Source organism: Coregonus lavaretus (assembly GCF_964263955.1).
Source record: "Coregonus lavaretus genome assembly, chromosome: 16".
In the NCBI taxonomy this organism is placed as follows: Eukaryota; Metazoa; Chordata; class Actinopteri; order Salmoniformes; family Salmonidae; genus Coregonus; species Coregonus lavaretus.
In genome coordinates this window covers 28,062,290-28,090,013 of record NC_140003.1, presented here as the reverse complement: position 1 = coordinate 28,090,013, position 27,724 = coordinate 28,062,290, and the positions used below count along the sequence as shown (strand labels likewise).

The window sequence follows — 27,724 nt, the reverse complement described above, 5'->3', positions numbered from 1 at the left end:
TTGTGTTTTAGCTCGCGTTATTGAATTCACCAAGCATATCAAAGATATCAAGATTACAGAGAAGAAGAGGGCCACTTTTGAATGTGAGATCTCTGAGCCTAATGTTCAGGTGATGTGGATGAAAGATGGACAGGAGCTGGACAGTTCCGAAAGGTACGTCTTATTACCATCAATATTAGACCTGGTGAAGATACTAATGGGTATCATAATAAACTAATCTTAACTATTCATCTGTATCTAACTGTTATTTCTGAATGCCTTGACAGATACACCGTATCCACTGAGAAATTCCTGCACCGTCTAATGATCCAGTCAGTCCGCATGTCTGATGCCGGAGAGTATTCTGTTGTTGCTGGTACAAGCATGTCAAAGGCTTATCTCACCGTGGAGGGCAAAGATGTCCGCATTACAGAGCCTGCTGAGAAGAAAATGACGGTGAATATGTATTTGACACATTTTTGACACATAGTCCCTTGTAGCTCAGTTGGTAGAGCATGGCGCTTGCAACGCCAGGGTTGTGGGTTCGTTTCCCACGGGGGGCCAGTATGAAAATGTATGCACTCACTAACTGTAAGTCGCTCTGGATAAGAGCGTCTGCTAAATGACTAAAATGTAAAAATGTAATTTTTGTGTACAGAAAAAACAACCTTTTTCTTTTAATTTTAAACATGATTGATATCATTATTAATTTCTAGGTTGTTGAGAAACAAAGAACGACATTTGAGTTTGAAGTCAATGAGGATGACATTGAAGGTCGCTGGCTGAGGAACGGTGTTGAGCTCCAGTTTTCCGTTGAGCAGAGGTTCAGCTATGTTTGCATTAGAAAGCTCCATCGTCTGACCATAACTGAGACCTACAGAAGTGATGCAGGAGAATACACCTTCATCGCTGGCAGGAACAGGAGCGTTGTGACACTTTATGTCAACAGTAAGTCAAACTTCATGGTATTGGTTTTATGGGAGAATATATTTAATTGCCCTATATCTGTGTAATAATTACAGTAATAACTGCAGTTACATGTCCTTGCCTGTAGAGGGCATAGCAGTGCCCTCCTACTAGAGTAGCAGCATAGTAGGTATAGACTATGCTGATAGAGGATACAGTATGTCATTTTTTAACAGCTGGATTCAAAGTGATGATGACAATGGGCCTTCCTCAGTGTTGCATCTTTCTTCATCACATTTCTTATTTCATTTTCTTTTTCATTTAGTCCCTGAGCCACCTCAGATCATTAACCACATGCAGCCCCTGTCTGTAGAGGCTGGCAAACCTGCTCGCTTCTCTGTGGAAGTGACTGGCGTCCCCCAGCCCCAGGTGTTCTGGTACAAGAACTCCCAGGCTCTCTCCCCAGGCTTCAAGTGCAAGTTCCTGCGTGATGGGAATGAGCACTGTCTGCTACTCATTGAAGTGTTCCCAGAAGATGCAGCAGTCTACAACTGTGAGGCCAAGAATGAGGGTGGTGTTGCCACCAGTTCAGCTGCACTGAATGTAGAAGGTAACAATTACATTTTTGTGTGATAATAATGCTAAGTCAACAGAAATGATGACATAACAGAAGACCAATTGTTGTCAAAAACTAGTTGTAAAGGTACACCATTCTTACACATTTTATGCATTCCGTATATGATTATTTTATCATATCAACCTTTTTATAGAGGGCTAAGATGACCATTGTTTTTGTTTCCGAAGATATTACCTCACAAATAAAGAACTGAAATGGTTTATTAATATAAGAAAGTCGCTAATTATCTTTCATTTCAGTTTCAGAAGTTGTTTCTCCTGACACTGGAGCTCCTCTGTCCCCACCTACCATCGTCTCACCAATCAGCAACACCTCAACCACTGAGGGAGAGTCTGCCAGATTCCAGTGCAAAGTTACTGGAGAAGGTATTTTGCACATTACATTGTTGGGATGAGTTGGAATAAAAAGTATTTTTGTGAATTTCTATTGGGTGTAATTGTGGAAGAATCCCTTTTGTTATTAGTTATTGTCCTATTGTTGCATTAGAAGGTGAGGCAGGTGAACCGCTCCATTATAAAAAATAAAATGTATTATAAATCCCTTGTTAAAAACATACTATGATGTTTCAGTCAGAGACCTTCATCAGACAGAGCTAATTTGTCAGACAGTAATTTTTAAGAATAATATAATTTAACTTTATTTTGAATGTATGTATTCATGTTTGCTGACAAATATTATTAATGAATAAAAAACATTTTATTCTAAAAAAAAGATGTCGTTTTAAATCCAATCGTCCATTTGTAGCTCTGAAGATGTCCTGGTACCGTGGTGAGAAGGAAATTAAGCAGTCAGACTTCTTCAGGATTTCTACGTTTGATGACACCTGCCAGCTGGAGATCACCAGAGTGTACTCGGAGGATGAGGGGGAATACACCTGTGTTGCCAGAAACACGGCAGGAATGGTCACATGCTCTGCACATTTGAAACTTGATGGTGAGTTTGCATACCTTTCTGTAACCAGATGGTTACCTATAGCCAGAATAGATTCCGACTCTACGCTTGCTTACAGCTCCGCTGGGGTCGGGCAGGCTTCCTGTTTACATTAAGACACCGTGGAGCTGGCGCGAGATATGGCTGGGGAAAACCTACTTAGATCCAGGGATGAGAAATTAGTTGTACTCCGAATTGTCCCATTATCCCAACTGTTAAACCGAGAAAGTTGAACGACTGCTAGTTTCTTTTCGGAAAACTGCCCTTATGCTAGTTAGCAGAAGCCACAACAGCCATTTTGGAATGGCAGTGTCAGCCAATCAGCTCCTTTGTTGTTTAACGCGACATGCCATATCATAATGGCTGCTGTGGCTACTGCTAGCTAGCATGAGGACGAAAACTGCAGTTTACTTTAAAAAACGGCAGTCGTTCAATCTTCTCAGTGTAACAGTTGGGATAATGGGACAATTCTGAGTAGAACACATTTCTGGATTGAGGTACGTTTTCTGAGCCATATCTAGAAATATTATCATTTGGAGCCATAGATAACTAATTTAGCAGATAAATAACTTCAATCTATAATATGATTATGCAGTATCCTCTTAAATATATACTTTATTCTCTATGCACATGACTTTCACTAGAAATGTACAAACATGGATATGTGTATCTGTGTCCATTCCATAAAAATGATCATACTCAATTCATTGAACATGCTTCCTTTCAGGGCAAAAACAAACTATGGATATTACATCTGATTCTCAAAGGCATGTCTCATCCAGTCTTTCATCAAGCTTCTCAAGTGTTAAGAAGGAGCAAATTGCCCAAAGGCCCATTTTTATTCACCCAATAGAAAGCTGCGTCGTTCAGCATGGTGAAGTGGCCAGGTTCCATGCTTGTGTGTCCAGCATACCAAAGCCAGATATTAGCTGGTATCATAACCAGCAGCCAATTAAGCCTATCAAAGATATTGTCTTTCATTTCGATGAGATGACAAACACTGCCACGCTAATTATAGTCGACGCTTACTCTGAGCATGCTGGACAATACACTTGCAAAGCAACCAATAACGCCGGAGAGGCGATGTGCACAGCAACTCTTGCAGTAACCAAAGAAGGTAACTCGTTATTTACCTCGAATTAGCCTTTGATTTTACCGTGTAATGAATCATCTATTAATTTTCACAAATGTCCTTTCTCCAACCGACACCTCTCACTAAACCAACCAAATTACTTTCTTCTTCTTCTTGGGAAAAAAATGTTTATTTACCATATTCTATATAGTTTACTAACCTCACAATTTAAAATCGAATACTAGAAATATGTTAGTCACTTCTTTAGTTCTAATTCCTAGATGGGTATATGCAGCTTGAGTAGAACACATTCTCTTCTTGTCATTCTTCTCTGTCACTCCTTGCTCTCCTTGCAGCTTGAGTAGGTAGTACATTCTCCTTTTCTCATTCATCTATCTCACTCCTTGCTGTCCTTGGTTGTGAAATCCCTCTCAGCGATAGCTCTCTGCACTGTGCATGTTGTTATCTATATATACCCTCTCCCTATCTGGACTTGAATCTTGACTGTCAAACTTTGCTTTGATTGTTTGTACCAATGTTTGTACCCCTGTTTTGTACCCCTGTTTGTACCATCAAAGTGGAAACGTTCAAATTATTGTAATCAGTTAAAGAGTTTGAGTTAAAATTGTTAGCATAACCTCTGAAAAGCATTTTTGTCCAGCAATTAATTACATCTGGGCTAAGCATTAAGTCCAATATTGCTCCTTGAAATGAGCAATCTCAAAATGATAGATGGATCAATTCAGTATCTAATTTGATGGGCAACCCTTTTTCTGTAAGTTTGTAGAACTAGGCTCTCACATACAGAAAGGGTGAAATGAAGCCAAAATGGAAAGGAATTGGTACCCATCATCATCATAGATTATCGTCTTAAATGACACCAACTCTTCATTTACTTTACAGTAACCCATATGAAGGAAGAGATTGAAGCAACCATTGAGCAGGAAGTCAAAGGTAAGACTAATTTACACTCTTCATTACTGAAATGTACTTCATCAATGCCTTAGTTGAATGACATGTACCTGAGCATATGGATAAGTGATTTCTGAATGTTCACACTGCATGTAAGCGGAAAATGTTTTTGATGGAAAATGTTCTTCTTATGTATTCTTCAATATCGACATAATGTTATGTCCTTGTATTATGTGATTGGTTTTTGTACAGCAAGCACTGATTAAAACTGCTTGCTTTTAGAAGTTTTAGAAAAATGAGTTTTGGCATCTATCAATCTTATCCTTTACGCATGAGGGTTCTTACTGGATTGTAATGGATTCCCAAAAAGGTGCAGGATGTGTATCTTTTAAAGTTTCCAGACCTCAGGAAATTATCCTTTAAAAGATATGGGAATAGCCACATCTTTTAATTGCTTCTTAAAGTGTATTGCATCTGGAACTATCCTCCTGCAAATATTTCTTAGACTGGCTTGCAGATAGTGGTATGTGATTAATTGTTTGCTTTTAAAATAACATGATTATACCTGTAAACTATATTAGTTCGAATAAACGCCTTCTCATACAATTCTAGAGCTGCTTTTACAAGTTTTACTTATTTATATCATTGGAGAGTCATGTTTCTCATTAAATGTTTTTGAATAATTTACCCTCATTCAAAGGATTAGAAAGGGCGTTTATTCATCTTTCTGCAAGTCAGGTAAGGAATATTTAGCTTAAGAATACACTAAGTAAAGCAAAAGCAAGCTTATTGAAAAAAGCAGAGCAGGTTATTTTGGAAATAATTATGCTTTTTAAGAAATTTATGTTTTGAAGAAATGTCCACAGAAGAAGGAACAAAACATCCAGCAATTTTCGTGTCAGAATCTTTAAAAAAGAATCAAGTCTTGCGTTTATTCGAACAAATATGGTGAGTGAAATTGTTTTTTTTATGGCTTTGTGACTTGCTGCATGTACTTAATATTTTCATTAATATTCATTTCAAAAATTTGAATTTTATTATCTTTTTTTTTTACCCAGAGGGAATTTTATTGAAAGGTTTTTTTCTTTTTTCCAGAGTTGTTTTATAATAAAAGGACTGAATCCCGGGAGAACAGAGGACAGATGCGCAGACCCTTTTCAGACACGGAAGAGGACTTGGATCAAGCCAACAATTCATCCATCAAATGGAATGGGGTTGATAACATTAAGCCATTTTTTACAAAAAAGCTGACATTCCAGAATGTTCTAGAGGGAGAACCTGCTGCATTAAGATGCAGATTGGTAGCTTTCCCGATCCCAACCATAATATGGTTTCATAACAATAGACCGATTCCGAAAGAACGCCGTCGTAGAATACGTACAGAGAGCACTATGCACATGCATGTGACGAGTTTAGTCATTGATAGTATAAAAGATAAAGACTCCGGCAGTTACAAAGTAATGGCTATTAACACAGAGGGGTCTGCAGAGTCCATATCATCACTTCTGGTGTCAATGAGGGAAGAACAAGATGCCAATTATCTAAGCCATGTTAGACGGTCAACTAGACCTCATGGAAGCTTAGATTCATTGGTTGATCAAAAAAAAGAGAGAAAGTTCAGGGTTGACCTGAGATGCGTTGGTTCTCCATTTGATAAAAAGTCAAAACCGAGGGGCAGATCCAGATCTAAGGATGCGCCGGTTCGCACCTTGTATTTCAGAAGCTTATCACCATCAAGAGGGAAAAATAAAGAAACTAATCTGAATGAAACCGCATCTGAACGAGCCCGCTCTCCACCTTCTATGTTTGGTGGAGAAAGGGTTAGTAGGTCTGAAAGGTTTAATGACAGACACAGTGATATCTACTGTGACAGACACACTGGCAGATTCAGCGACAAATTCAGTGACAGGTGCAGTGATAGATACAGCGATAGATTCAGTGACACAGAAAGCCTGCACGGAGAAGTAAAAGCAAAGCTTGGCCTGTTACAAAATGCAGTCAAACGAAAAAAGAGGCTCTCTATGTCCACAATGTCATCATCAGAGTTTGACTTGGAGTCAAACGCAAGTGAATCTAGCTATGCAGATTATGTTGATCGATTAAGGGTCAAGAAGCCTGCCTCCTTACCTGGAGATTTACAGCATGCTCAACCTTTTGAAAGATACAATAGAAACGATAAAGTTTCTGCAGAATTCTATGGTAGATATGACAGAATTCCCACACATAGTGCTGAATCGACACAGCCCCATGTGAGGCATTCATTTGAACCTCAGTCTCGGTCTAGGGCCATTCAAATGTTGAAAAGTGAACAACCAGCGGCAGGAAAAGAAAAAGACTTTGAAACACATATGGATGAAAAGGCCCTTACTCCAGGGGAACCTCAACATGAGGTCGGATTCGAACAAAGGATAGGTGAGGACTTAGAAAATCAAGGTGCACATTACATAGGAAATGAAGGTGAGGAATATTTAGGAAATCAAACTCGGTTTTCTGAAGACCTAAAGACAAAGATGGAGGGGACATTTGTCTTAACTTGTGCTGAAACAAGGAGATCTCCACACATTGCTGCACAGAGATCTCCAAACATTGCTGCAATGGATGAATTTTCTAGACCCAGCCCAATCAAACCACTGAAGGAAATACTTTCCAGTGAGACAAGTATTACACAAGAGGATACTGTGAAGAGCACAGAACAATTTGAACAACCACCCAGCTCTGCTGAAAACCGCTATGAGAACATTGAAAGTGAATGTGAAGATAAACTTTTAGCCTTGAGGATTAGAAAATGGCAAAAGGGAATGCAGATGGACCAAGAGGAACAGTTTGAGAATGAAACAGAGCATTCGAAGGCAAGGGATTCGCCATACATGCGATCTGAAATGCATATTTATGGTGAGGAGATAGAGACAAAAACAGCGATAGAAACTGTCAGAGAGGAGAAACATTGGGAAGAGCATCATATATCCCAGGAAAAGGTCCTCTTATCCCAGGAAAATGTTTATGGATTGAAGAGTGGAACTGAACAGAATTGGTCCCTTTCCCAAACCAAAGAGAAGAGTGCCAGTGAGAGAACACAAGAAGAGCACCGTGTATCCCGGGAAGATGCTCACTTAACTCTGGAAGAGCTCCACGTACCCCAAGAAAATATTAATGGATTGAAGGTTGAAACCGAACAGAATTTGTCCCGTTCCCCAAAAGAGAGCCATGCCAATATTTATGGTGAGGAGCAAGAGAGAAAAACTGCAACAGAAACTGAGTCATTCACTTTCCAACATTTGCCCTGTTCTCCAAAAGAGAGTCGTGCAGAGAGTAGTGGGGAAAAAACTTGGGAAGAGCACCATTTATCCCTGGAAAAGGTCTGTTTATCCCAGGAAAATATTGTCCCTTTCCAGAATTTGCCCCTTTCCCAAACAAAAGAGAGGAGAGCCAGTGTGAACAAAACAGGAGAAGAGCACCATTTATCCCAGGATAATATTTCTGGATTGAAGAGTGACAGTGAACAGAATTTGCCCCGTTCCCCAAGAGAGAGGCGTGCCAGTGAAAAGAAAACACGAGAAGAGCACCATGTATCCCAGGGAGGACTTCACTTATCCCGTGAAGAGCTCCACTTATCCCAGGAAAATATTTATGAATTAAAGAGCGAAAGTGAAAAGTTTGGGAGTGAGGAAGAGGCTCTGGCACATCGAATCATGAAATGGCAGCAAGACGTTTTGACTGAGCAGGAGAAAGCTGTTGACTTGGATTCTGATTGGGTTGGTGCAGATTACTCATCCTATGTTGCTAGAAAACGGTCTGAGTCAAAAATGGCTGCTGAGGGCACTACTCTTGGATCAACCGCTCACTCTGAGGCAGATTCAGCGAGAAGAAGAAAGCCTTCCCCAGAAAAGACAGACTATGAAAAGTTCCTGACTGAGGATGTCCCTCATGATTTCAGAGATGAGAGAAGGTCCACACAAGAAAAGACAGTGAAGGAACATGTCCTTACTGAGAAGGATATCGCTCCTGAATACAGATATGACAGCTCCTCACCAGAAAAGACGGCAGATGAAACGTTCCTGACTGAGGATGCCCCTCATGAGTACAGAGATGTAAGAAGAAAGTATTCTGCAGAAAATACAACAAAGGAAATGCTTCTCCGTGATGATACAGCCCATGAAGGCCCAAGAAGGCCTTCTCCAGAAAAGATGACGAAGGAAAGGTTCTTGAGTGAGCATGCCCCTCATGACTACAGAGATGAAAGCAGATCTTCGCCAGAAAGGACAGCAAAGGAAAAGTCCCAGAGTAAGGATGTCCATGATTTCAAAGATGAACGTTTCCAGTGGCCCCCTCCTCCACAAACTGTTATTGATGAAACAAGGTTGCAGACCGAGAGTGAGTATTTTGTGAGCGAAGAGGAAGCTTTGGCTCAGCGCATCTTAAAATGGCAAGAAGATGTTCTCACCGAACAAGAAGAAGCTGTTGAATTAGAGTCCAACTGGGCTTTGGCTGAACATTCACAACACCCAAAGAAAACCGATGCCAGTGGACCTCATGAAGGTTACTCTAATGAACCTGTGAAAGAACACTCACCTGTGAGAGAACCCTCCCCTATAAGACAACATCACATTGGTCAGCATGAGAGTTCATATTTTGAACCAGTCTCTTATCAGAATGAGAAGTCTCAAACAATGTCCCTTGGGTCCTCACCTGTGAGAGAACGATCATCTGTGAATGAACGCTCACCTGTGAAAGAACGCTCTCCTGTTAAAGAGTGCTCTCCTGTGAAAGAATCCTCACCTATGAGACAACATCGAATTGGTGAGCATGTCTCTCAAGAGGATTGGGCTATGGCTGAACTTTCACAACACCATCATCAGAGAACTTACGCCAGTGGAGATCCTTCTTATGAACCTGTTTCTCATCATATAGAGAAGTTTCATCAAATGTCACTTGGATTTCACTCACCTGTGAGAGGGTCCTCACCAATTAGAGGGTCCTCACCAGGGAGAGAAACCTCACCTGGTAGAGAGCCCTCCCCTGGCAGAGAACGCTCACTTGGGAGAGGTCGATCACCTGTGAAAGAAGGCTCACCTGGTAGAGAAGCCTCAACTGGGAGAGGCCGTTCACCTTTGAAAGAACATCACGTTGGTCAGCATGGCTCTCAAACCGAAGTTGGTGCAGAAGGGCCTTCCAATTGGGAATCAGGATTGAGACCCGATGAAAAAGAAAAAGTGTCAATGAGGACCACAGAGAGGAAAGAAGAACACAGAGAAATGCTATCAAAAGATGCCAAACACGACCTTCACCAAATGGACATGCCTCAGAGGACAAAAGAATTTGATACGACTTCACCAAAAACATCCCTACCTATCTTTGTGAGAGAAATGTCATCCATGAAAGTAAAGAGGGGAGAGATGACAGATTTTAAATGTCGTTTCCGGGGAGACCCTCAACCAACTGTCACTTGGCTCAAAGATGACCAACCAATCGGTCAAAACCCAGACTTTGATGTTCTCATCAAATTGAATGAAACCACGTTAACCATCTACTATCCGACTATATACCATGAGGGGACATTTACTTGTGTTATCACTAATACATTTGGAAAGTCAACCTCCTCTGCCACACTAGAAGTTACTGAGAGTGAGCAATTAAGAAAATCACCATCGCCAGTGGCCTCACGTAAAGTGAAAGTGACAACAGAGTATGAAATGAGTGAAGAAGATCTTGACCAAATTATTGACGAGGAACTTGAATCGTACATGGACGTTAAAACGGATGAGAAATCCTTTCTACAGGTGCCTCAGGCTGTCTTGCACAGACCTCGTGCTTCAGACTCACAATATTCTACTTCTCATGTCGAGATCAGGATCACTGCTCCAACACCAGTCCCATTCGAAATGATTGAAAAAGACGCAGAGACGTCTGAGGACGATGGTAGTTCTCATCCTATGAAACACAAATTCACATTCTCCTATGATCCGAGTGATGCCGCTAAGGTAGTCATTAAATCTGAGAACATAAGCTCTTCAGAAGGCCAGACCAGTAAGGTTGAAAGGAGTTCTGATGTGTCCTTCCAACCTGCTGTTGCTATTGCTATTGCTTCTGAGGTAGAAGCAGACATGGCAGGTGAGAGCAAACAGTATATACTATCCGAATTTTCAGAAGATTTGAGGCATTCCCCTCTGAGCCATACTAGTTATATTACTAATCAGGCATTAATGCAGAATCTGGACAAATCTCTAGGTTCCCACAGCCTTAAAGATAATGTTCCAAACGTAACTAAACCAAAGCAAAGTGTTTCAAAAGAAGCACCTACTATTACTGGGTGTGGTCTGCAATCATCTGCTGCAGTAGTCCAAGTGTCACAAATTAAGCAGGCCTTTGAGGCACCTGTGTTGTCAGAGGCACCTGAATTGTCAGAGGCACCTGAATTGTCAGATATCACTGTTGATGAAGTGAAAAAGTCCACAGAGTCGTATTTCCCTGAGGATATCCCAGAAGTTTCAATCCATCCTGATCAGGATGATATGTCATTGGTAACTAATGTTGTGGAAGGAACTCCACTTCAGGCCAAACAAGACACTATATTAGTAGAAGGTAGTTATACACAGATTTCGAGAGCAAAGTCAATTTCCCCCAAAAGTGGACCAGAGGTAGAAAGTACACAAATTTCGACCAAAGCGAAGACAGTCTCTCCAAAAAGTACCCCAGAGCGTGGCCAGACCATGTCTACTACTCAGGAGGAAGACAATGAAATCTGTATGATTTCAGGAGAAACTGTTGAGGAAGCTGGCGTAATTGACACCCATGGTGACTTAAAACACTTTGTTCCCCTCTCAAGTGTAGCAGAGGTGCAGGAGTCACCAAAAATTGTCAGACCTGAGGCAGTTAAGGCAGTAAAGACTAGCCATTCACCAGAAAGTATAGGACCTGGTGTAATCGTTGAAAGTATGGAAGAGGACAGTGGAAGTGCATTTGTCAGCACTGGCAGTAGCTTCATTCCTTGTGAGAAAGTCCCAATGTCGGAGACCCCAGATGATGTTTCACCGTCAGTTGGTGATGAGGTTGTAAAGCCAAAAAGATTATCTGGCTCATTTGCAGCTCCAGAAGTTCAGAGATTGGACACTGAGTCTTCTGTTGGCGAGGACATGACTGACATTAATGAAAACATGTCTATATCTGAACGCTCAAAGGGTAGCGCATTTGTCAGTGTTAGTGGGGCACGTAGTGAAATTGTTAGTGAAGAAACTGCAGAGGAAAATGAGGAACATGCTGATGCTGAGAGTGGTGAGCCTTCAGTGGTTTCAAAATCAGTGAGTATTAAGCTCAAAGAAGATGGTTTTACAGATTATCTTGCTGCACAAGGTTCACAACAGCAAGCAGAGGCTAAAGCAGATAGTGATTATCTAAGTACGGCTGTCAGTCAAGGTGCTACAGGTGTGACCTCACTTGAGGAGGAGGCAGTGACCTTCAGTACTGTTTATGACTACTACAACCCACCAACTGAGTGGGGCAGACCCCTATCACCAGAGTCGGAGATGTCCATTGAGTGTGGTAGCACATTTAGTGAGGAATTAACAGAAATCGAGCGATTCTATACGCCAGCTTCTTCAACTGAAATTTCGCTGCTCCCGAAATCTCCCGAATCTTTCCACACTCCTGAAACTGAAACCCCAGCAGGTTATATGACCCCTAATGAGTATGCCTTCTCTCCTCTTGAACGTAAAAGACCATCTACTGACACCAGTGAGAGGTTATTTTCTCCTGCTAAGTTCTTGAGGTCACCCGATGATGAGGGCATTGAGACAACCCCCCCTGCATTTAGCTTAGAGGAAGAAATCTTCCTCTCAGAGCGTGCCCTTGGCCTTGGAGGACTACAGGAAAAAGTCCAGGGAATCCCTCCGGCTTTCCTCAAACCTCTCACCAAAAGGAGAGTTTTTGAACAAGATTCATTATCATTTTACGCTGAGGTTTTTGGGTTGCCTTCACCTGAAGTGAAGTGGTTTAGAAACAAAACCCAGCTTGTTGCAGAAGAAAGGATTACAATGGATAGAGATGGCGACAATATCACACTTGTTATTCAGAACATTACAAAAGCTGATCAAGGTGAATATATTTGCGAAGCTGTTAACTATGTAGGGGAGGCAAAAAGCGTTGCACTAGTTGTAGTTATATCCAACGAGGCCAGATATATGCCCCCACCACCAGCAGTCACCCATCAGCATGTGATGGAGTTTGATGTTGAGGAAGACGATGACTCATCGAGGTCTTGCTCCCCTCAGGAGATTCTATTAGAGGTGGAGCTGGATGAAAACGAGGTTAAAGAGTTTGAGAGACAGGTGAAGATAATTACCATCCCAGAATACACTGCTGACAATAAAAGTATGATAATATCACTCGATGTTCTCCCGAGTATGTACGAGGAGAGTGGAGTTGACTTTGTAACACAGGAAAGGGATGATTTAAAAATAGCTTTTGAGGTTACAGAAATGCCACCGCGCTTCATCAACCCAATTTGTGATATGGAAACCCCCGAAAATACAACTGTAATGTTTGAGTGTTCTCTGATGGGAATTCCCTCTCCCATAGTATCATGGTTTAAAGGTAACAAGAAGATCCCTCACGATAACAAGAAATACTTGTACTCGTCTGATGGAGACAATCATTTCCTAAAGATCAGGAAAGTAAGCGCTCATGATAGTGGAATATACACCTGCAGGGCCATCAATGTGGTTGGGGAAACTCTTTGCAGGGCATCTCTTCTTGTGTTGAATCCTAAAAGCTTTATAGGGAAAACAAGAGGAAGAGAATTGACAGCTGTGTCTCTTGGTAGTGCTAAAGTTCAGCCTCAAAAGTTTGACTTAGTTGTTGGGAATGAGTTTGACGGTGAGCAGGCATCAGAAATAGAGCTGGAATTTGAATTCGAGCAGGAAGCTGATGAATCACAAAAAGCTGTTAGACTTGTAGCCATGACAGACAATGAGATGAGCGAGCAGGGAGAGAAATATGTCAGTATAAATTTTGACGTTTTCGCAGAGCCCGCCAAAGATGATAAAATAGAATTCAAAGGAAAGTCATCAGAATCGTGTAGTTTCCAGTTTCAAATGACTGAAACTCCACCAAAATGCATTATTCCTTTGACAAACGTCACTGCAGCAGTAGGAACTCCAGTGGTCCTCCAGTGTTTAGTTAATGGTAAACCTCATCCCACTGCTGAATGGTACAAAGATGGGGATCCAGTGAAAGACACTAGGTACATGATCCAAGAGAAAGCATCTGGACATTTTAATTTGATCATAACAAATGTCACCCAAAATGATGCCGGGGAGTACAAGTGCCTTATCCAAAACAAATCTGGATATACTGAAACAACTGCTTTGTTGAAAGTGTTCTAATCTCTTCATGTCATTTATGTTCATGTGGATGTTGAACTCAATTAAGGAATTGTGTGTTCGAAAAGTAGCTTTTATTAATTATTCCGAGATACATGCGAAACGTTTTCTGAAATTAGGTATAGATCTTATTTATTGTGTATAGTGTATAATCACTTCACACATAAGTCATTATACATTTTATATAATCATGTTTGGTAAAGGGGAATGTTTGCTTTTCAAAATAGTCAAACAAAAGTTATTGCTTGTTTTATTTAACGTGACAACGTGTATGAATACTTACCACCCATGTGTAATCAAGACATTGTTATGAAGACATTCGTGTTAGGCCCAAATGAAGATCTTGCATCAAAATGTCCAGTGTTTTAATATTTCAAATTAATCATAGAATTTAATATATAGTCATATATAATATAACAAATACATCAAACTCTTGGGCTTATCTAGTTTAATCATTGGGGGTTTCTCGGACCCAGATTAAGCCTACTGCTGAACTAAAAAGCATGCTCAATGGAGAGCTGGTGATCCAATTCCCAGTGTGTAGTGTTGAAGTTGGAATTCAAATGATTACAGTACATATTCTGCTGTTCTATCGCGCGTGCAATGATGTCAGGAAAAACTGGTCGTTGTTTGCTGTAACTTTGTTGTTGTAATATCCCAAACGGATGTGGCAGTTTCAGCTTTAAGAGGTGCGTGTCAAATTATCAATATGTACGCAACCATGATAACTCTGTGTTAGCATGATGCTGTAGAATCAGTGATGTGCAGAATTTTTATTTTTATTTGTGAATGAGTTTGTGATAATATTTTGTTTCTTTTGGTTAATGATTTTAAAAACAATCTTGTACACACCCAAAACAATTATCTAACACAATTTGAATCTAATATTGAATGTACTATTGTAGAGTTTATATTTTCATTAGGACTAAAATGGCAAAGTACATCCATTCAAAATAAAGCCATGGGGTTGGCTGTAAAATTACATTTTTTTAAAAGGATATGTTCATTATATACATGATATGTGCTGTAAATATGTGTTTCACTGTATGTTTGAGGCAATTGTATTCTTAATGAATACTGTATATTTGGGCTTATAAAAGATTTACCAATTTGACTAATCTCAATAAAGTACGACAGAGTATTCATTCGGAAATGGGAATAATTTAAATTCATGATTTGTTTGTACAGAAATCACTTCAGTTTGTCTCTAACAGTGTTTATTTATGGAAATAAAATAGTTATATACGGATGTATTTATTGTATGGTGTTTTTTTTAATGTAAAGTAATGTTGATGTCACCCTTTAAGCTTTTGCAGCGGACACACAGTTGACCAGCATAACCCTTTCTGTAATGGACATTTTATCTCAATCTTACAAATTATTTTTTACACAGAATATTCTAGCTCGACTGTGACGACAGTGGAAGAAGAACAAGAATCCTACACCACTGGCCTTCAGTTACCTCAAAAATCAAAAACACTTGAACTCCAGCCAGAGTCTAAATGCTATTCTAGTACTTTAGAGAAGAAAAAAGAAAAACCAATATTTATGACCCAACTCTCACCAGCAGCTGTCAATGTTGGGGAGTCAGCTAGATTTACTGTCACAGTATCTGGCCTTCCAAAGCCTACTGTTCAATGGTTTCATAATGGGAAAGTAATTACTTCTTCATCAATTTACAAATTAGTTCAAGAAAAAGATGAGTATACCTTAATAATATCTGAGGTAAAAACAGAGTATGAAGGCGAGTACTCTTGTACAGCTAGCAATAGATTTGGCCAGACAACCTGTACTACTTACCTGGAGGTAAGAAAGAGAGCTTCAACTACAGCTGAGCAATGGGTTGAAAAAATGTTTAAAGCCACTGGCCAACCTCCTAATTTCACTAGCCAAATCAAACCTATAAAATGCCAAGAGGGAGGTGAGGCATACTTTAAGTATAAAGTAACTGGTGATCCAATACCAGACGTGCAGTGGTATAAAAGTGATCGTCAAATTCAGCCTGGTAAGTACTGCATTATAGTGAACAACACAGATGGCTCTGGCTTCATCAACATGAAGGGCATTCAACAGCAGGACAGTGGTCTCTATACATGTAAGGCTTCCAACCCATCTGGGGAGGCCTCTTGTAGTGCTGACCTAATTGTGTTCAAAGTGCCTATCTCTGTATCTCAGCGTAAGGAACACATGGTTGTTCAAAAAGGTTATAAAGTATCCATGACTGCTGAACAAGCTACAGAATCCCGCTTGTACGAAGTCAACCTTCCTGGAGAGGCCAGGGCCAGAGATCAGGCAGGACATCAGATGGTGTACACCATTGGCACCGAGGACAGCCAGGTTGTTTCCAGTGAGCAAGTACAAACCCTTAAAGAGTTGGATATGTCTGCGGCTACTGCCCAAAGAGAGAGGGTCACCCACCAGGCTGCAGTTCTGCAGTCACATGAGGTACAAGAGAGAGTGTCTGTGGGTGTCACCCTTCCACCTCAAGTTTCAGCAGTTCCTACGAAACAGCACCGTACGGCTCCATTTCATACATCTGCTGTTCAGGAGAGCCCACAGCTCACAGAGCAGCACTGTGACCGTATCCAAAGCCCAGTAGTCATAGAGATTCAGTCTTCAAAAGAGAAGCGTTCAAAATTAATGTCTGCCACTTCCGAGGAGATAACCACCTTGGCGAGTGTAAGCACAGAGATGTCAGGTGAAAGGAAGACAGATAAAGTAAAGCCAACCTCCGAGCCAAAACATCTTGTCAGTAGTCATCAAGTTGAATCCCAACAGTCAATTTTAAAAGAACGATTGCAAGAAATTCCCAAGCCACAGGAGGAAAAAAGTTACAAAGTCAAAGAAGGCATTAAGATATTGTATTCTGCTATGTCAACTGAAAAACAGATGATTCCTGAGGGCCATACCACAGATGTGCCATCTGCTAACTCTGCTCTACAATCTTCAGTGACCAAAGAATCGTTCAAACCAATCCTAGCCTCAGTTTCTGAGACAAAACAAACATTATCAAAAGAGACTAAATTTACCATGCAGAGGCCAGAAGCAGAGAAGGCTCTCCTTCGTAAAGATTACATTATGAAGTCTGCACTGACAGCTGAGGAAAAGCAGATGTTACAAGCTGAACACACAGAACAACTGAAGAGTTTAGAAAGTGCTACCTCATTATTTTCTCAGGTAGAAGGTGAACAGGTACTACATTTGCAGATAATTAGAGATCAGGATATCCTACCATCTGAGGAACCATTTACTTGTGAGAAACCAGCTGTAGAACAAGCAGGCGCCAGGAAAAGCCCTACTCTTTTACATACAGTAACCCATGATGAACGGAGATCTGTCACTTGCGAGGATACGATTTTGTTTGAGGCCAAGAGAGACACAATGACCATTCAGACCCAAAAACAAGCCCCTACCCCATTACATCTTCAGTCAGTTCATCCAGTAGGTGCCTTAACCAAAGAGGGAATTATTACCATTGAAAAGCCAGACCAACAGACAGCAACACAGAAGCAGGAGAAAGCCAGAAAACATGTAGCATCCTCAGAGGAAAAAAGGGAGCTTAGCGCAGATTATTCCAAAGATCTTGATGTGTCCGTGACAGGAGTTCAGTCAGAGCTTAGAACAGAACCCAGACCGCAGAATATTCTTCAGGTCACATCGAAGCCCATGCAGATATCCAAAGAAACACCATTTACTAGTGATGTCAAACAGCAGCGTGCATTAATCCAAAAGGAAGATCGTTGGAACATCATGCAAGTTACAAGTGTGGCAGATAGTCAAGCGTTAGAGGAGGGACATACTGAGAGTTTGACAACTGTTGACAAATTTATATGCAAAACAAAAATAGAGCCTAAAGTACCTACTGAGCCCATACAAATAGAGGAGAAGGCGATCGCAACTGAGAGTAGTGCACTTCTAGAAGCAACAGAGCAAGATTTTGCCATCCAGATACAGGAAGGACAGTCTGTTAGACAGTCAATAATGATGGATGAAAAGCGTATATTGATTGGTGAAATGTCTCAGCAAATGACCAAATCAGAGTCAACAAAAGTTAGCCTTAAAACTCAGCACAAAATGGCTGTTTTCGTTTCAGAGTCTGGAGAAAGTCGAACTCTTCCAAAGGAGCTCACATTTGTTATTCAGATTCCAAAACCAACAAGTTTGGACATCAGACGTCAGTTGAAAGCTGCACTTCAGTCTGCTGTGGCTCTTGATCAGCCACTTATACTAGCAGACGTTGTTGGAAGTTTAGAGGCTACTGAGGTACAGGAAGTGAAGGTACTCAAGGAACCTAGGCGTGCAATGTTCACTTATCTTATCACAACACCAAGTGCCCCTATGGAAATAACACTTGCTTTTGAAGGTCAGTACCCCAAGACTGCAGATCTAAGGACTGAACTCCAGGCAGCTTTCTACTCAATTGTCTATCACGAGCAGCATGTTCTTACATCTGAGCAACCTGGCACAATGCAAATCGACAAGCCCCAAAGACTACAGGTTAGCAGTGCATCCTCCAAAGAAATACTGTCATCGGTAGTGGAGACCGTAAAAGTAGCAGAAAGTGTAGTTGATTTCACAACACCTAAATCTCAGGCTGCTAAACGAAAGACCGAATCACGGGCTACACATGAAACGGCAACAGCTGAGGAACGTATTGTGGTGCAAGAGTCCAAAGTAACTCAATCCAACTTGGGTGCTCAAGTAATAGACGTTACTACAGAATCACATGCTGAGTTTGAACAGTCAGTACAGGTGACCAGAAAGGAGGTTAGAACTATGACTGTAAAAGGTTATGAAAGAGATGTAGGTATGGTTGATATCACCACCGATATGCCCATGACATCCATTCCAACTGAACAGTCTTTAGATGTACTCATCCAAAAAGAACACAGGGAGGAATTTATTTCAGAAGAGGTCAAAAAATCCAAACCTCAAGAAAACGTAAAATATTATCCCATTATTGAAACTTTCCTAGAGGACATTGCCACAGAGGAGCATTGTAAGGTTACATACACTGTGACAGTAAAGTATGTTACAAAAGCTAATTGGCTTTTCAATGGACAACTAATTAAATCTGGCAAAGAGTTCAAGTGTTCCAAAGAACTTGACACATACACACTTACAATCATGAAAATTATCAAGGAGAAGCACGAAGGAGAATATGTCTTTGAGGCTGTGAATGAAGCTGGAAAGACTACAACATCATCAAGACTCACAGTTGTCTCGAAAGGTTGGATAATGGGGATAGTTTTATTGTTACTCGTCACCATACATATAAACTAACTTTCATTCATTACATTTTTCTAATGTAATATAACATTTTATTTTAATCTTGGCAGCAAACTCATACTTTATTTCATACATATTTATTTTTAGATCAAATTAATGCAAAATCGATATTTTTATTGATATAATTTTCAGCATGAATTTACCATACTTTCAATCCACTACTAATTCACCTTAGTATTTCTCTATATCATTCTCCACATGTTTATTTCTTCTATATCATTCCCAGGTATTTTCGTCACCCATGAACTATAACATTTCATTCTTGGTCATTCTCCACTGAGCACTGAAATATTTTTGCATGCTTTCAGGGGCAAATTTGTCATGGTTTCATTCTTCATGATGTCACTTTCCTCCTTCCTCTATCATGAAGTCACTTTCCTCCTTCCTCCTCTAACCATTCCACCATTTCTTCACAGTCACTCCTGGAATGCATCCCACCATACCGTTGCATTCCACCATCCCTGTTCCAGCTCTGTGCACCATTTGTCTACTTGTCATTTTTTTGCATCATTATCTACTTGGGTACTAATTTACTTTTCTTTTTGTGCACATTATAGTGCCACCTGTTTTCAGGTACAAAATTGTTCCCCTGGAGATCAATGTTGGCAGCAGAGCCAAGTTTGAATGTGAAATTGAAGAGGCACCAAATGTGACCTTCAAATGGTTCAAGTCTGGCACTTCAATCAAAGAGAGTGCAAATTGTCACATCCTCACTCGGCAACTGACATCTTCATTGGAGCTTCTGAGCCCAACCAAAGCCGACAGTGGTGAATACACCTGCAAGGCTACAAACCAGCATGGCAGTGACACCTGTGCCGCCAAACTGACAGTGACTGGTGAGTCCTCTGTTTCCTTTAACATTATTTATGCAACTGTATGTATATTTATGTTTTTTTTAAAGGTTGAAAACAGTACAAAAAATTGTAATGTGCACTTGTTGTCTCAACATTTGTATATTGTACCAGTTTAGGTATTCATATCCTATTGCTTTTTTCCATCTTTAATTACTTTTTTATAGAGATGTACCCGCCAGTATTTAGTACAAAGCCTGATCCCATGACTTTATACGTGGGCAAACAAGCATCATTCCAGTGTGTAGTTACTGGTTCTTCACCGATGACTATTGTCTGGCACAAAGACAACATTGCTATCTCTCCGGGGGGAAGCTATCAAATATCATCTGACAAGACCAAATATTCCCTACAAATCAAAAATCTTCAGCTGAACGATCAGGGCACTTACCTTTGCAAAGCATCAAACAGTGTTGGTACTGCTATATGCAGTTCAGAGTTGAGGGTTATCAACAAACCCAGTTTCATAAAGACCTTTGAGGCCTCAGTGTCTTCAGCCGTTGGTAATACACTGCGGCTCGAAGGTCAAGTGGATGAGGACACTGGAGTGACCATCACCTGGATGAAAGATGGCAAAAAGCTTCATCAAACAATGGATTGTAAACAATCCTTTGAAGACAAGGTTGTCGTTCTTGAAATTACAAAGGCAACACTGAAAGATTCAGGGAAATATGTATGTACAGCTTCAAATGATGCTGGGAGTACAACTTGTCCTACCACGTTGACGGTACAAGGTAAGGTCTTTAAGTAGATTTTCTGTATTAACGTAGTGTGTGTGCACTTACAGATCTGCTTACTAGGAACTAATTGTAAAAAAAAAACAGCTGTTGAGTCCTCTTTGAAACAGCCACTAACGCTATGCAGCTACTGTATGTATTTTTATTTTATCTTTCTTGAACTCTTCTCTTTTGGTGGTTATGTATTGATTCTTGTTTGACAACACTTTTGCTGTTTTGCAAACTAAAACTTATTTCAGAGCCCCCTACCTTTGTTAAGAAAATGGAACCAAAACTAATGTGGAAGCAAGGCATAGCTGCTCGGATGCAGTGCACAGTCAAAGGATCAGCTGAACTCAAAGCTACCTGGTTTCTGAATGACAAGGAGCTCAGTGATGGAGATAAATATAAAATCACTTTTAAGGCTGGTCTTGCAACTTTGGAAATAATCAATGTAAACGTGTTAGACAGCGGAAACTACACTTGCGAGGTGTCAAACGAAGCTGGTAGTGAGAGCTGCAGCACTGAGTTATCTGTAAAAGGTTTGCCACCATTACATATTTTCTTTACTTACAATTATTTACAAAATCTAACAGATAGTTGTATAATTTAATCTGATCTCTACTCTTAGAGCCCCCTTCCCTTCGAAAAGAATTGCAAATGGTAGAGACAGTGAAGGGAACTCCTGCCATACTTGAATGTGAAATTAAAGGAACAGCTCCATTTGAAATCACCTGGTTGAAGAATAAGAAACCAGTCGTCGCCACAGATAAAAGATATAAGATCGTCTCTCATGAGTCCATTGCTCGTTTGGAGTTCTGCTCATTTGAAAGTGCAGACATTGGGGATTACCAGTGCTGCATAGCTAATGATGTTGGTAAAATCACCACTAATGCACTGGCCAAACTAAAAGGTTAGTATTGTTGATAAATTAAAAAAACTCACATTGATTTATCTAAATACAGTATGTTTTCTAAAAAACATGATTCATTGATTTGATAATATGTTTTGTATAGAACCACCAACATTTGCAAAGAAGATTGAAACCATTACAGCAACATTGGGAGATTCTGTGAAACTGCAGGGCACATTGAAAGGCTCACCCCCCATTTCCGTCAAATGGATGAGGGACACTGAAATGTTGAGAGATGATGATCCAAATATCAAAATGACATTTGAGAACAACATTGCTATTCTGTCAATAACAACTGTTGCCATTAGCCATGGTGGCAAGTACACTTGCCAAGCAGAGAATGAGGCTGGACAAAACAAATGTGAAGCCACTCTTACAGTTCAAGGTTAGATAACTATTTAAACATTTAAATAAAACATGTACATATATATTTATGTATTACATATAAACACATTATACTCTTGTGACACCTCAATCTAATTCATTTTACTTTATTATAGAACCTGCTAGAATCTTAGAGAAAGCAGAATCCATCAACGTGACTTCAGGGGAATCTGCAACCTTGGAATGCAAAATCGCTGGAAGCCCAGAACTTAAAGTGAAATGGTTCCAGGATGGAAAGGAGATGAAAGGGAGTCGAAAATATAAAATAACTCTGAAAGATAATATTGCCATCTTAAAGATTCTTGCGTCTGAAAAAGTAGACTCTTCCGAATACACGATGGAAGTGTCCAACCGTGTTGGAAAGGACCAGTGCTCATGCTCTATTACTGTGCTGGGTTAGCTTTTCTTCTTTGCTACTTTTAAAAGTTTGATTTCATGACATTTATTTTAACTTGCAATGTACAGTATGATGTCAATTTTTCTTTCCAAAACAGATCGTATCATACCACCCTCTTTCACAAGGTCTCTGAAAAGACTTGATGGAATTATGGGTAATGATATTTCAATGGATTGCAAAGTATCAGGATCCCAGCCTATGACTCTGTCTTGGTTCAAAGATGATAAAGAAATTAAGTCTGGAGATAGATATTTACCTGAACTCAAAGACAACTCAGCTGCACTGAAAATTACTCAATTGGAAAAGGTTGATGCTGGAGTGTACACATGCCGGGCAACAAATTCTGCTGGATCTAAAGAAAGCAGTGGAACCTTATATGTCAAAGGTTTATAACGTTTAAGTAATTCTTTAGCCCTATGTCACACGTCCAATTGAAGTAGGCCTATGGCATTTTCTTGGGATAATATGATGCTGAAAAATTAATATTTTCTCCTTTTAATGAATTTTAGAACCTCCAATCTTCACATTGAAACCTGACAACCAAGATGTCATACCAGGATCTACCGTTGTCTTGAAGTGTGCTTTCACTGGAACAGCTCCTCTTATGATCAAGTGGTTCAGAGAGGACAAGGAGATATCAAGTGGAGGCACATTTTTTATCAAGAAGGAGACCTCCTCAAGTTTTTTGGAACTTCACTCAGTAAAGCCCACTGACTCAGCTAACTACCATTGCCAAGTGGCCAATGACGCTGGAAAGGTGGCATGCACTGCTGTCTTGTTTGTGAAAGGTGCCCTTTCTTCTTATATATACCCTGCTCAATATGCATTTGTTGTTCTTCTGTTCTTGCATCAATGTTTGTTTACTTGTCTGATAATCAGTATCAAACTCTTTTTTTAGAACCTCCAGTGTTTGTGATGAAGCTTGAGTCTACGAAACTAGTAGTGAAAGGAAGTGCTGTAAAGCTAGAGTGTAAAGCAACTGGCACCCCTGAGATCAGTTTTAAGTGGTTCAAGAATGAGATCGAGATAACACAAAATGAGAAATACAAAATGGTTGTCATCAATTCAGTTGCCTCATTGGAGATTGTCAACTGCTCTGTTGATGATAGTGGAAATTATGTTTGTGTGGCATCAAGTGACGCTGGTAGTGACCACAGCAGCAGCACAGTTACAGTTAAAGGTGTGTTGAGTATTCAGCTTTCTGAGTTTTTTTTAGATTAATCAATTTATATTTTTAGATTGTATTCTGACTTGATTGCCATCTTCTTTTAGAACCTCCAATATTTACAAGGACCTTTGAATCCAAAGAAGTTATCAAAGGATCTGATATTATGTTGGAAGGAAAGCTTGCAGGCTCTGCTCCATTCAACGTATCTTTTTACAAAAACACAAAGGCGATCAGAAATGATAAAAGACACAAGATAGTCTTAAAGGATGACATAGTTACCCTCCAGATTCTGGCAATTGAAGTGAGAGATGCTGGAAAATATCAGTGTACAGTAGAAAATGAAGTTGGGAAGTCATCTTGTGATTGTGAGATGACACTGAAAGGTTGGTGTGAAAACCTTCAATTTAAATATACAGTACCAGTCAAAAGTTTGGACACACCTACTCATTCAAGGGTTTTTCTTTATTTTTTACTATTTTCTACATTGTAGAATAATAGTGAAGACATCACAACTATTAAATAACACATATGGAATCATGTAGTAACCAAAAAAGTGTTTATATTAGAGTTTCTTCAAATAGCCGCCATTTGCCTTGATGACAGCTTTGCACACTCTTGGCATTCTCTCAACCAGCTTCACCTGGAATGCTTTTCCCACGTTCTTGAAGGAGTTCCCACATATGCTGAGCACTTGTTGGCTGCTTTTCCTTCACTCTGCCGTCCGACTCATCCCAAATCATCTCAATTGGGTTGAGGTCTGTTGATTGTGGAGGCCAGGTCATCTGATGCATTTATTTGGGCTGCAATTTCTGAGGCTGGTAACTCTAATGAACTTATCCTCTGGGTTTTCCATTCCCCCCCCCCCCCCCCCCACCTTGTCACAACACAACTGATTGGCTCAAATGCATTAAGAAGGAAACAAATTCCACAACTTAACTTTTAAGAAGGCACACCTGTTAATTGAATTGCATTCCAGGTGACTACCTCATGAAGTTGGTTAAGAGAATGCCAAGAGTGTGCAAAGCTGTCATCAAGGCAAAGGGTGACTATTTGAAGAATCTCAAATATAAAATATATTTTGATTTGTTTAACACTTTTTTGGTTACTACCTGATTCCATATGTGTTATTTCATAGTTTTGATGTCTTCACTATTATTCTACAATGTAAAAAAGTGTAAAAAATAAAGAAAAACACTTGAATGAGTAGGTGTGTCCAAACTTTTGACTGGTAGTGTATGTATCTATTTATTTCTGTAGACTTTCAGTTAAAATGTTGTATGCTTTTCCACCTTTAGAACCGCCATCGTTTGTGCAAAAGATAGAGAATATGAATTCCCTAGTTGGCAGTGAGATTTCTATGCAGTGTACTCTGAAAGGATCACTACCAATGACTGTATCATGGCTGAAGGATGACCATGAGGTCAAAGATGGTGAACATGCGCAGATGTCCTTTGAAGACAGGACAGCACTGCTGCGTATTTTAAATATTCAAACCAAACATGCTGGGAAATATACTTGTCAGGCCAAAAATGAAGCTGGCAGCCAGAAATGCTCTGCGTTATTGGTAGTCAAAGGTTGGTTGATGTTTATGAGGACATTTTTCAAATTGCTGTTGTTGTTTGGATTTTATACTCTGATGTTAAAAACTCATTGTTGAATATTATGTTTATCACAGAACCAGCAAATATCACTGAACAGGCAAAATCTGTCAGTGTTACAATGGGGGATCCTGCTACACTTCAGTGCAGGTTCTCAGGAACCAAGGTGCTCAAAGTGAAATGGCTGAAGGATGGAAGAGAGCTGACATCAGGTCAAAGATACAAAGTACACAGCACAGATAAGAGCTCTGTACTAAATATTCTCAGTACAGAAAAAAGTGATAGTGGAGATTACACATTTGAAGTTTCCAATGACGTTGGAAGCAGTACTTGTGAAGCTACAGTTTCTGTTCTAGGTCAGCTAATTTATACATATTTTAATCATTGTTTGAGCTTTTTGTACAGGTATACCTGTTTTGACAGCATTCTCATTACTTTCTTTTTTATTTATGCTAGATCAAATTATGAAACCATCTTTCACAAGGAAACTGAAGGAAACGGAGAGTATCAAAGGATCATTTGCCCACTTGGAGTGTCTTTTGTCTGGTTCTCTGCCCATATCTGTACTCTGGTACAAAGATGAGAAAGAGATCAAGACTGATGATAAGCACAAATGCACATTCTTTGAAAACACAGCTTTTCTGGAAATAAGTCGTCTTGACAGTGCAGACAGTGGTAGCTATACCTGCATTGCTACTAATAAGGCAGGCAAAGACCAGTGTTCTGGGGCCTTACTTGTAAAAGGTTTGGATAACAATTTTTTTGTCTTCTATATTTCTATATCTTTGGCTTCAGAACTTTTTAGACTTTTAACTTGAAACATGCGTTCCCCCTTTTATCAACAGAACCACCATCAGTTCTAGAAAGGCCTGAATCAATGGATGTTTTGCCTGGATCAAAGGTTCAATTTAATGTCCTTTTGTCTGGCACGCCACCCTTGACCATTAAATGGTTTAAAGACAAGAAGGAGATCTTATCCGGCTCTGATTGCTCTGTGACTAAAGACAACACCTCTACGTCACTGGAGCTTTTCTTTGCCAAAGCGTTAGACTCTGGAGACTATATCTGCGAAATTAATAATGACGTCGGCTCTGATGCTTGCCAAGCAACGCTCTTTGTCAAAGGTTCTTATTGTCCGTTATTCTTTACCTTCTTGATATTTGTTTTGGAATTGGACCTCTGCTATACTTATTATGTTTACTTCATTTTACAGAGCCTCCAAAGTTCACACGAAAACCTGACTGTGTGTCAGTGGTAAAACCTGGGCAAAGTAAAACATTTGAATGCCAGGTGACTGGAACTCCAGAGATTGATATTTACTGGTTCAGAGATGGGAACGAGATAAGTCCTAGTGACAAATACAAGATGTCCTTTGTTAACAACATAGTAACCCTAGAGATATGTGGTGCTGATACTAAGGACAGTGGAATATACTATTGTGAGGCCCGTAATGAAGCCGGCAGTGAAAGCTGCAATATGGAATTGAAAGTGAAAGGTTGGTTTAGTTTAATTGTCTTTTTAGGAATCATTTTATATTTTCAAACCTTTATATGATTCAGACTTCATTGAATTGTCTGTTTTCTCTACCTCAGAGCCACCATCCTTTGTTAAACAGTTATCAACTGCTGATATTGTGAAGGGCTCAAATGCGTCTTTCGAGTGTCAAGTCATTGGCACAGGTCCGTTTGAGGTCATGTGGCACAAGGATTTAAAGGAAATTAAATCCAGCACAAAGCACAGTTTCTCACAAGTACAGGAAATTCTGAATATTGAAATACAGAAATGTGATGGTGTAGATGTTGGTGAATACCAGTGTACTGTCTCAAATGAGGTTGGAAGTTGTTCTTGTAGAACTACACTTCGTATAAAAGGTTAGTTACTTAAAACATGTACTATTGTGATAGATTACATAACTTCCATGATGACAACATATTCTTACTTACTGATCACTGCCAATAATTGTCTCTTGGTTTGATGTTAGAACCACCATCATTTGTGAAGAAAATTGAACATGTAGCCACTGTTTTGGGCAAATCGGCTGAATTTCAGTGTGTTGTCACTGGGTCACCATCTCTGTCTGTGCAATGGCAAAGAGACGAGAACTGGATCTTGGAAGATCCTAAAATTGAACGGACATTTGAGAATAATGTGGCAACTCTAAGGATTCCGGTCTGTGAGGCCCGTCACAGCGGGAAATATACCTGCCAGGTTGCAAATGATGCTGGACAGGACAAGTGTTATGCAACCCTCATGGTGCAAGGTTTGTCTTTTCATTTAGTATGCTAACTCGATATTTTAAAAAATGTTGGTCAGGTCTATCTTTGAAATGTATGGATTTTAACAGAACATTTATATTTCTATGCATTTTAGAACCACCTCAGATTACAGAGAAACCAGAAGTGATGAAAGTAACTATTGGGGATCCAGTCAGTTTAGAGTGCAAAGTGGCAGGCAGTCCTGAGCTCAAACTGAAGTGGACCAAAGATGGCAAAGAGCTCAAGTCAAGTCCACAGCACAAACTTAGCTTTGAGAACAACCTTAGTAGCCTTAAAATTCAGACTACACAAAAGGAGGATGCAGGCAACTATCAATTTGAGG

General features: G+C 40.0%; 1 protein-coding gene across 1 annotated transcript in view; it reads left to right on the top strand.

The window, feature by feature from the left end:
- The window catches only part of LOC311143997 (titin-like), a gene marked incomplete at both ends in the record, with an annotated part of 179,483 nt that overhangs the window by 21,244 nt on the left and 130,515 nt on the right, over positions 1-27,724 (top strand). Inside the window, 6 exons of the mRNA XM_084179909.1 lie at positions 12-153; positions 267-435; positions 696-927; positions 1,211-1,495; positions 4,428-4,478; positions 19,657-19,935. Of these exons, the coding sequence (XP_084036035.1) occupies positions 12-153; positions 267-435; positions 696-927; positions 1,211-1,495; positions 4,428-4,478; positions 19,657-19,935 (1,158 nt within the window). The remainder of the gene's footprint in view (positions 1-11; positions 154-266; positions 436-695; positions 928-1,210; positions 1,496-4,427; positions 4,479-19,656; positions 19,936-27,724) is intronic.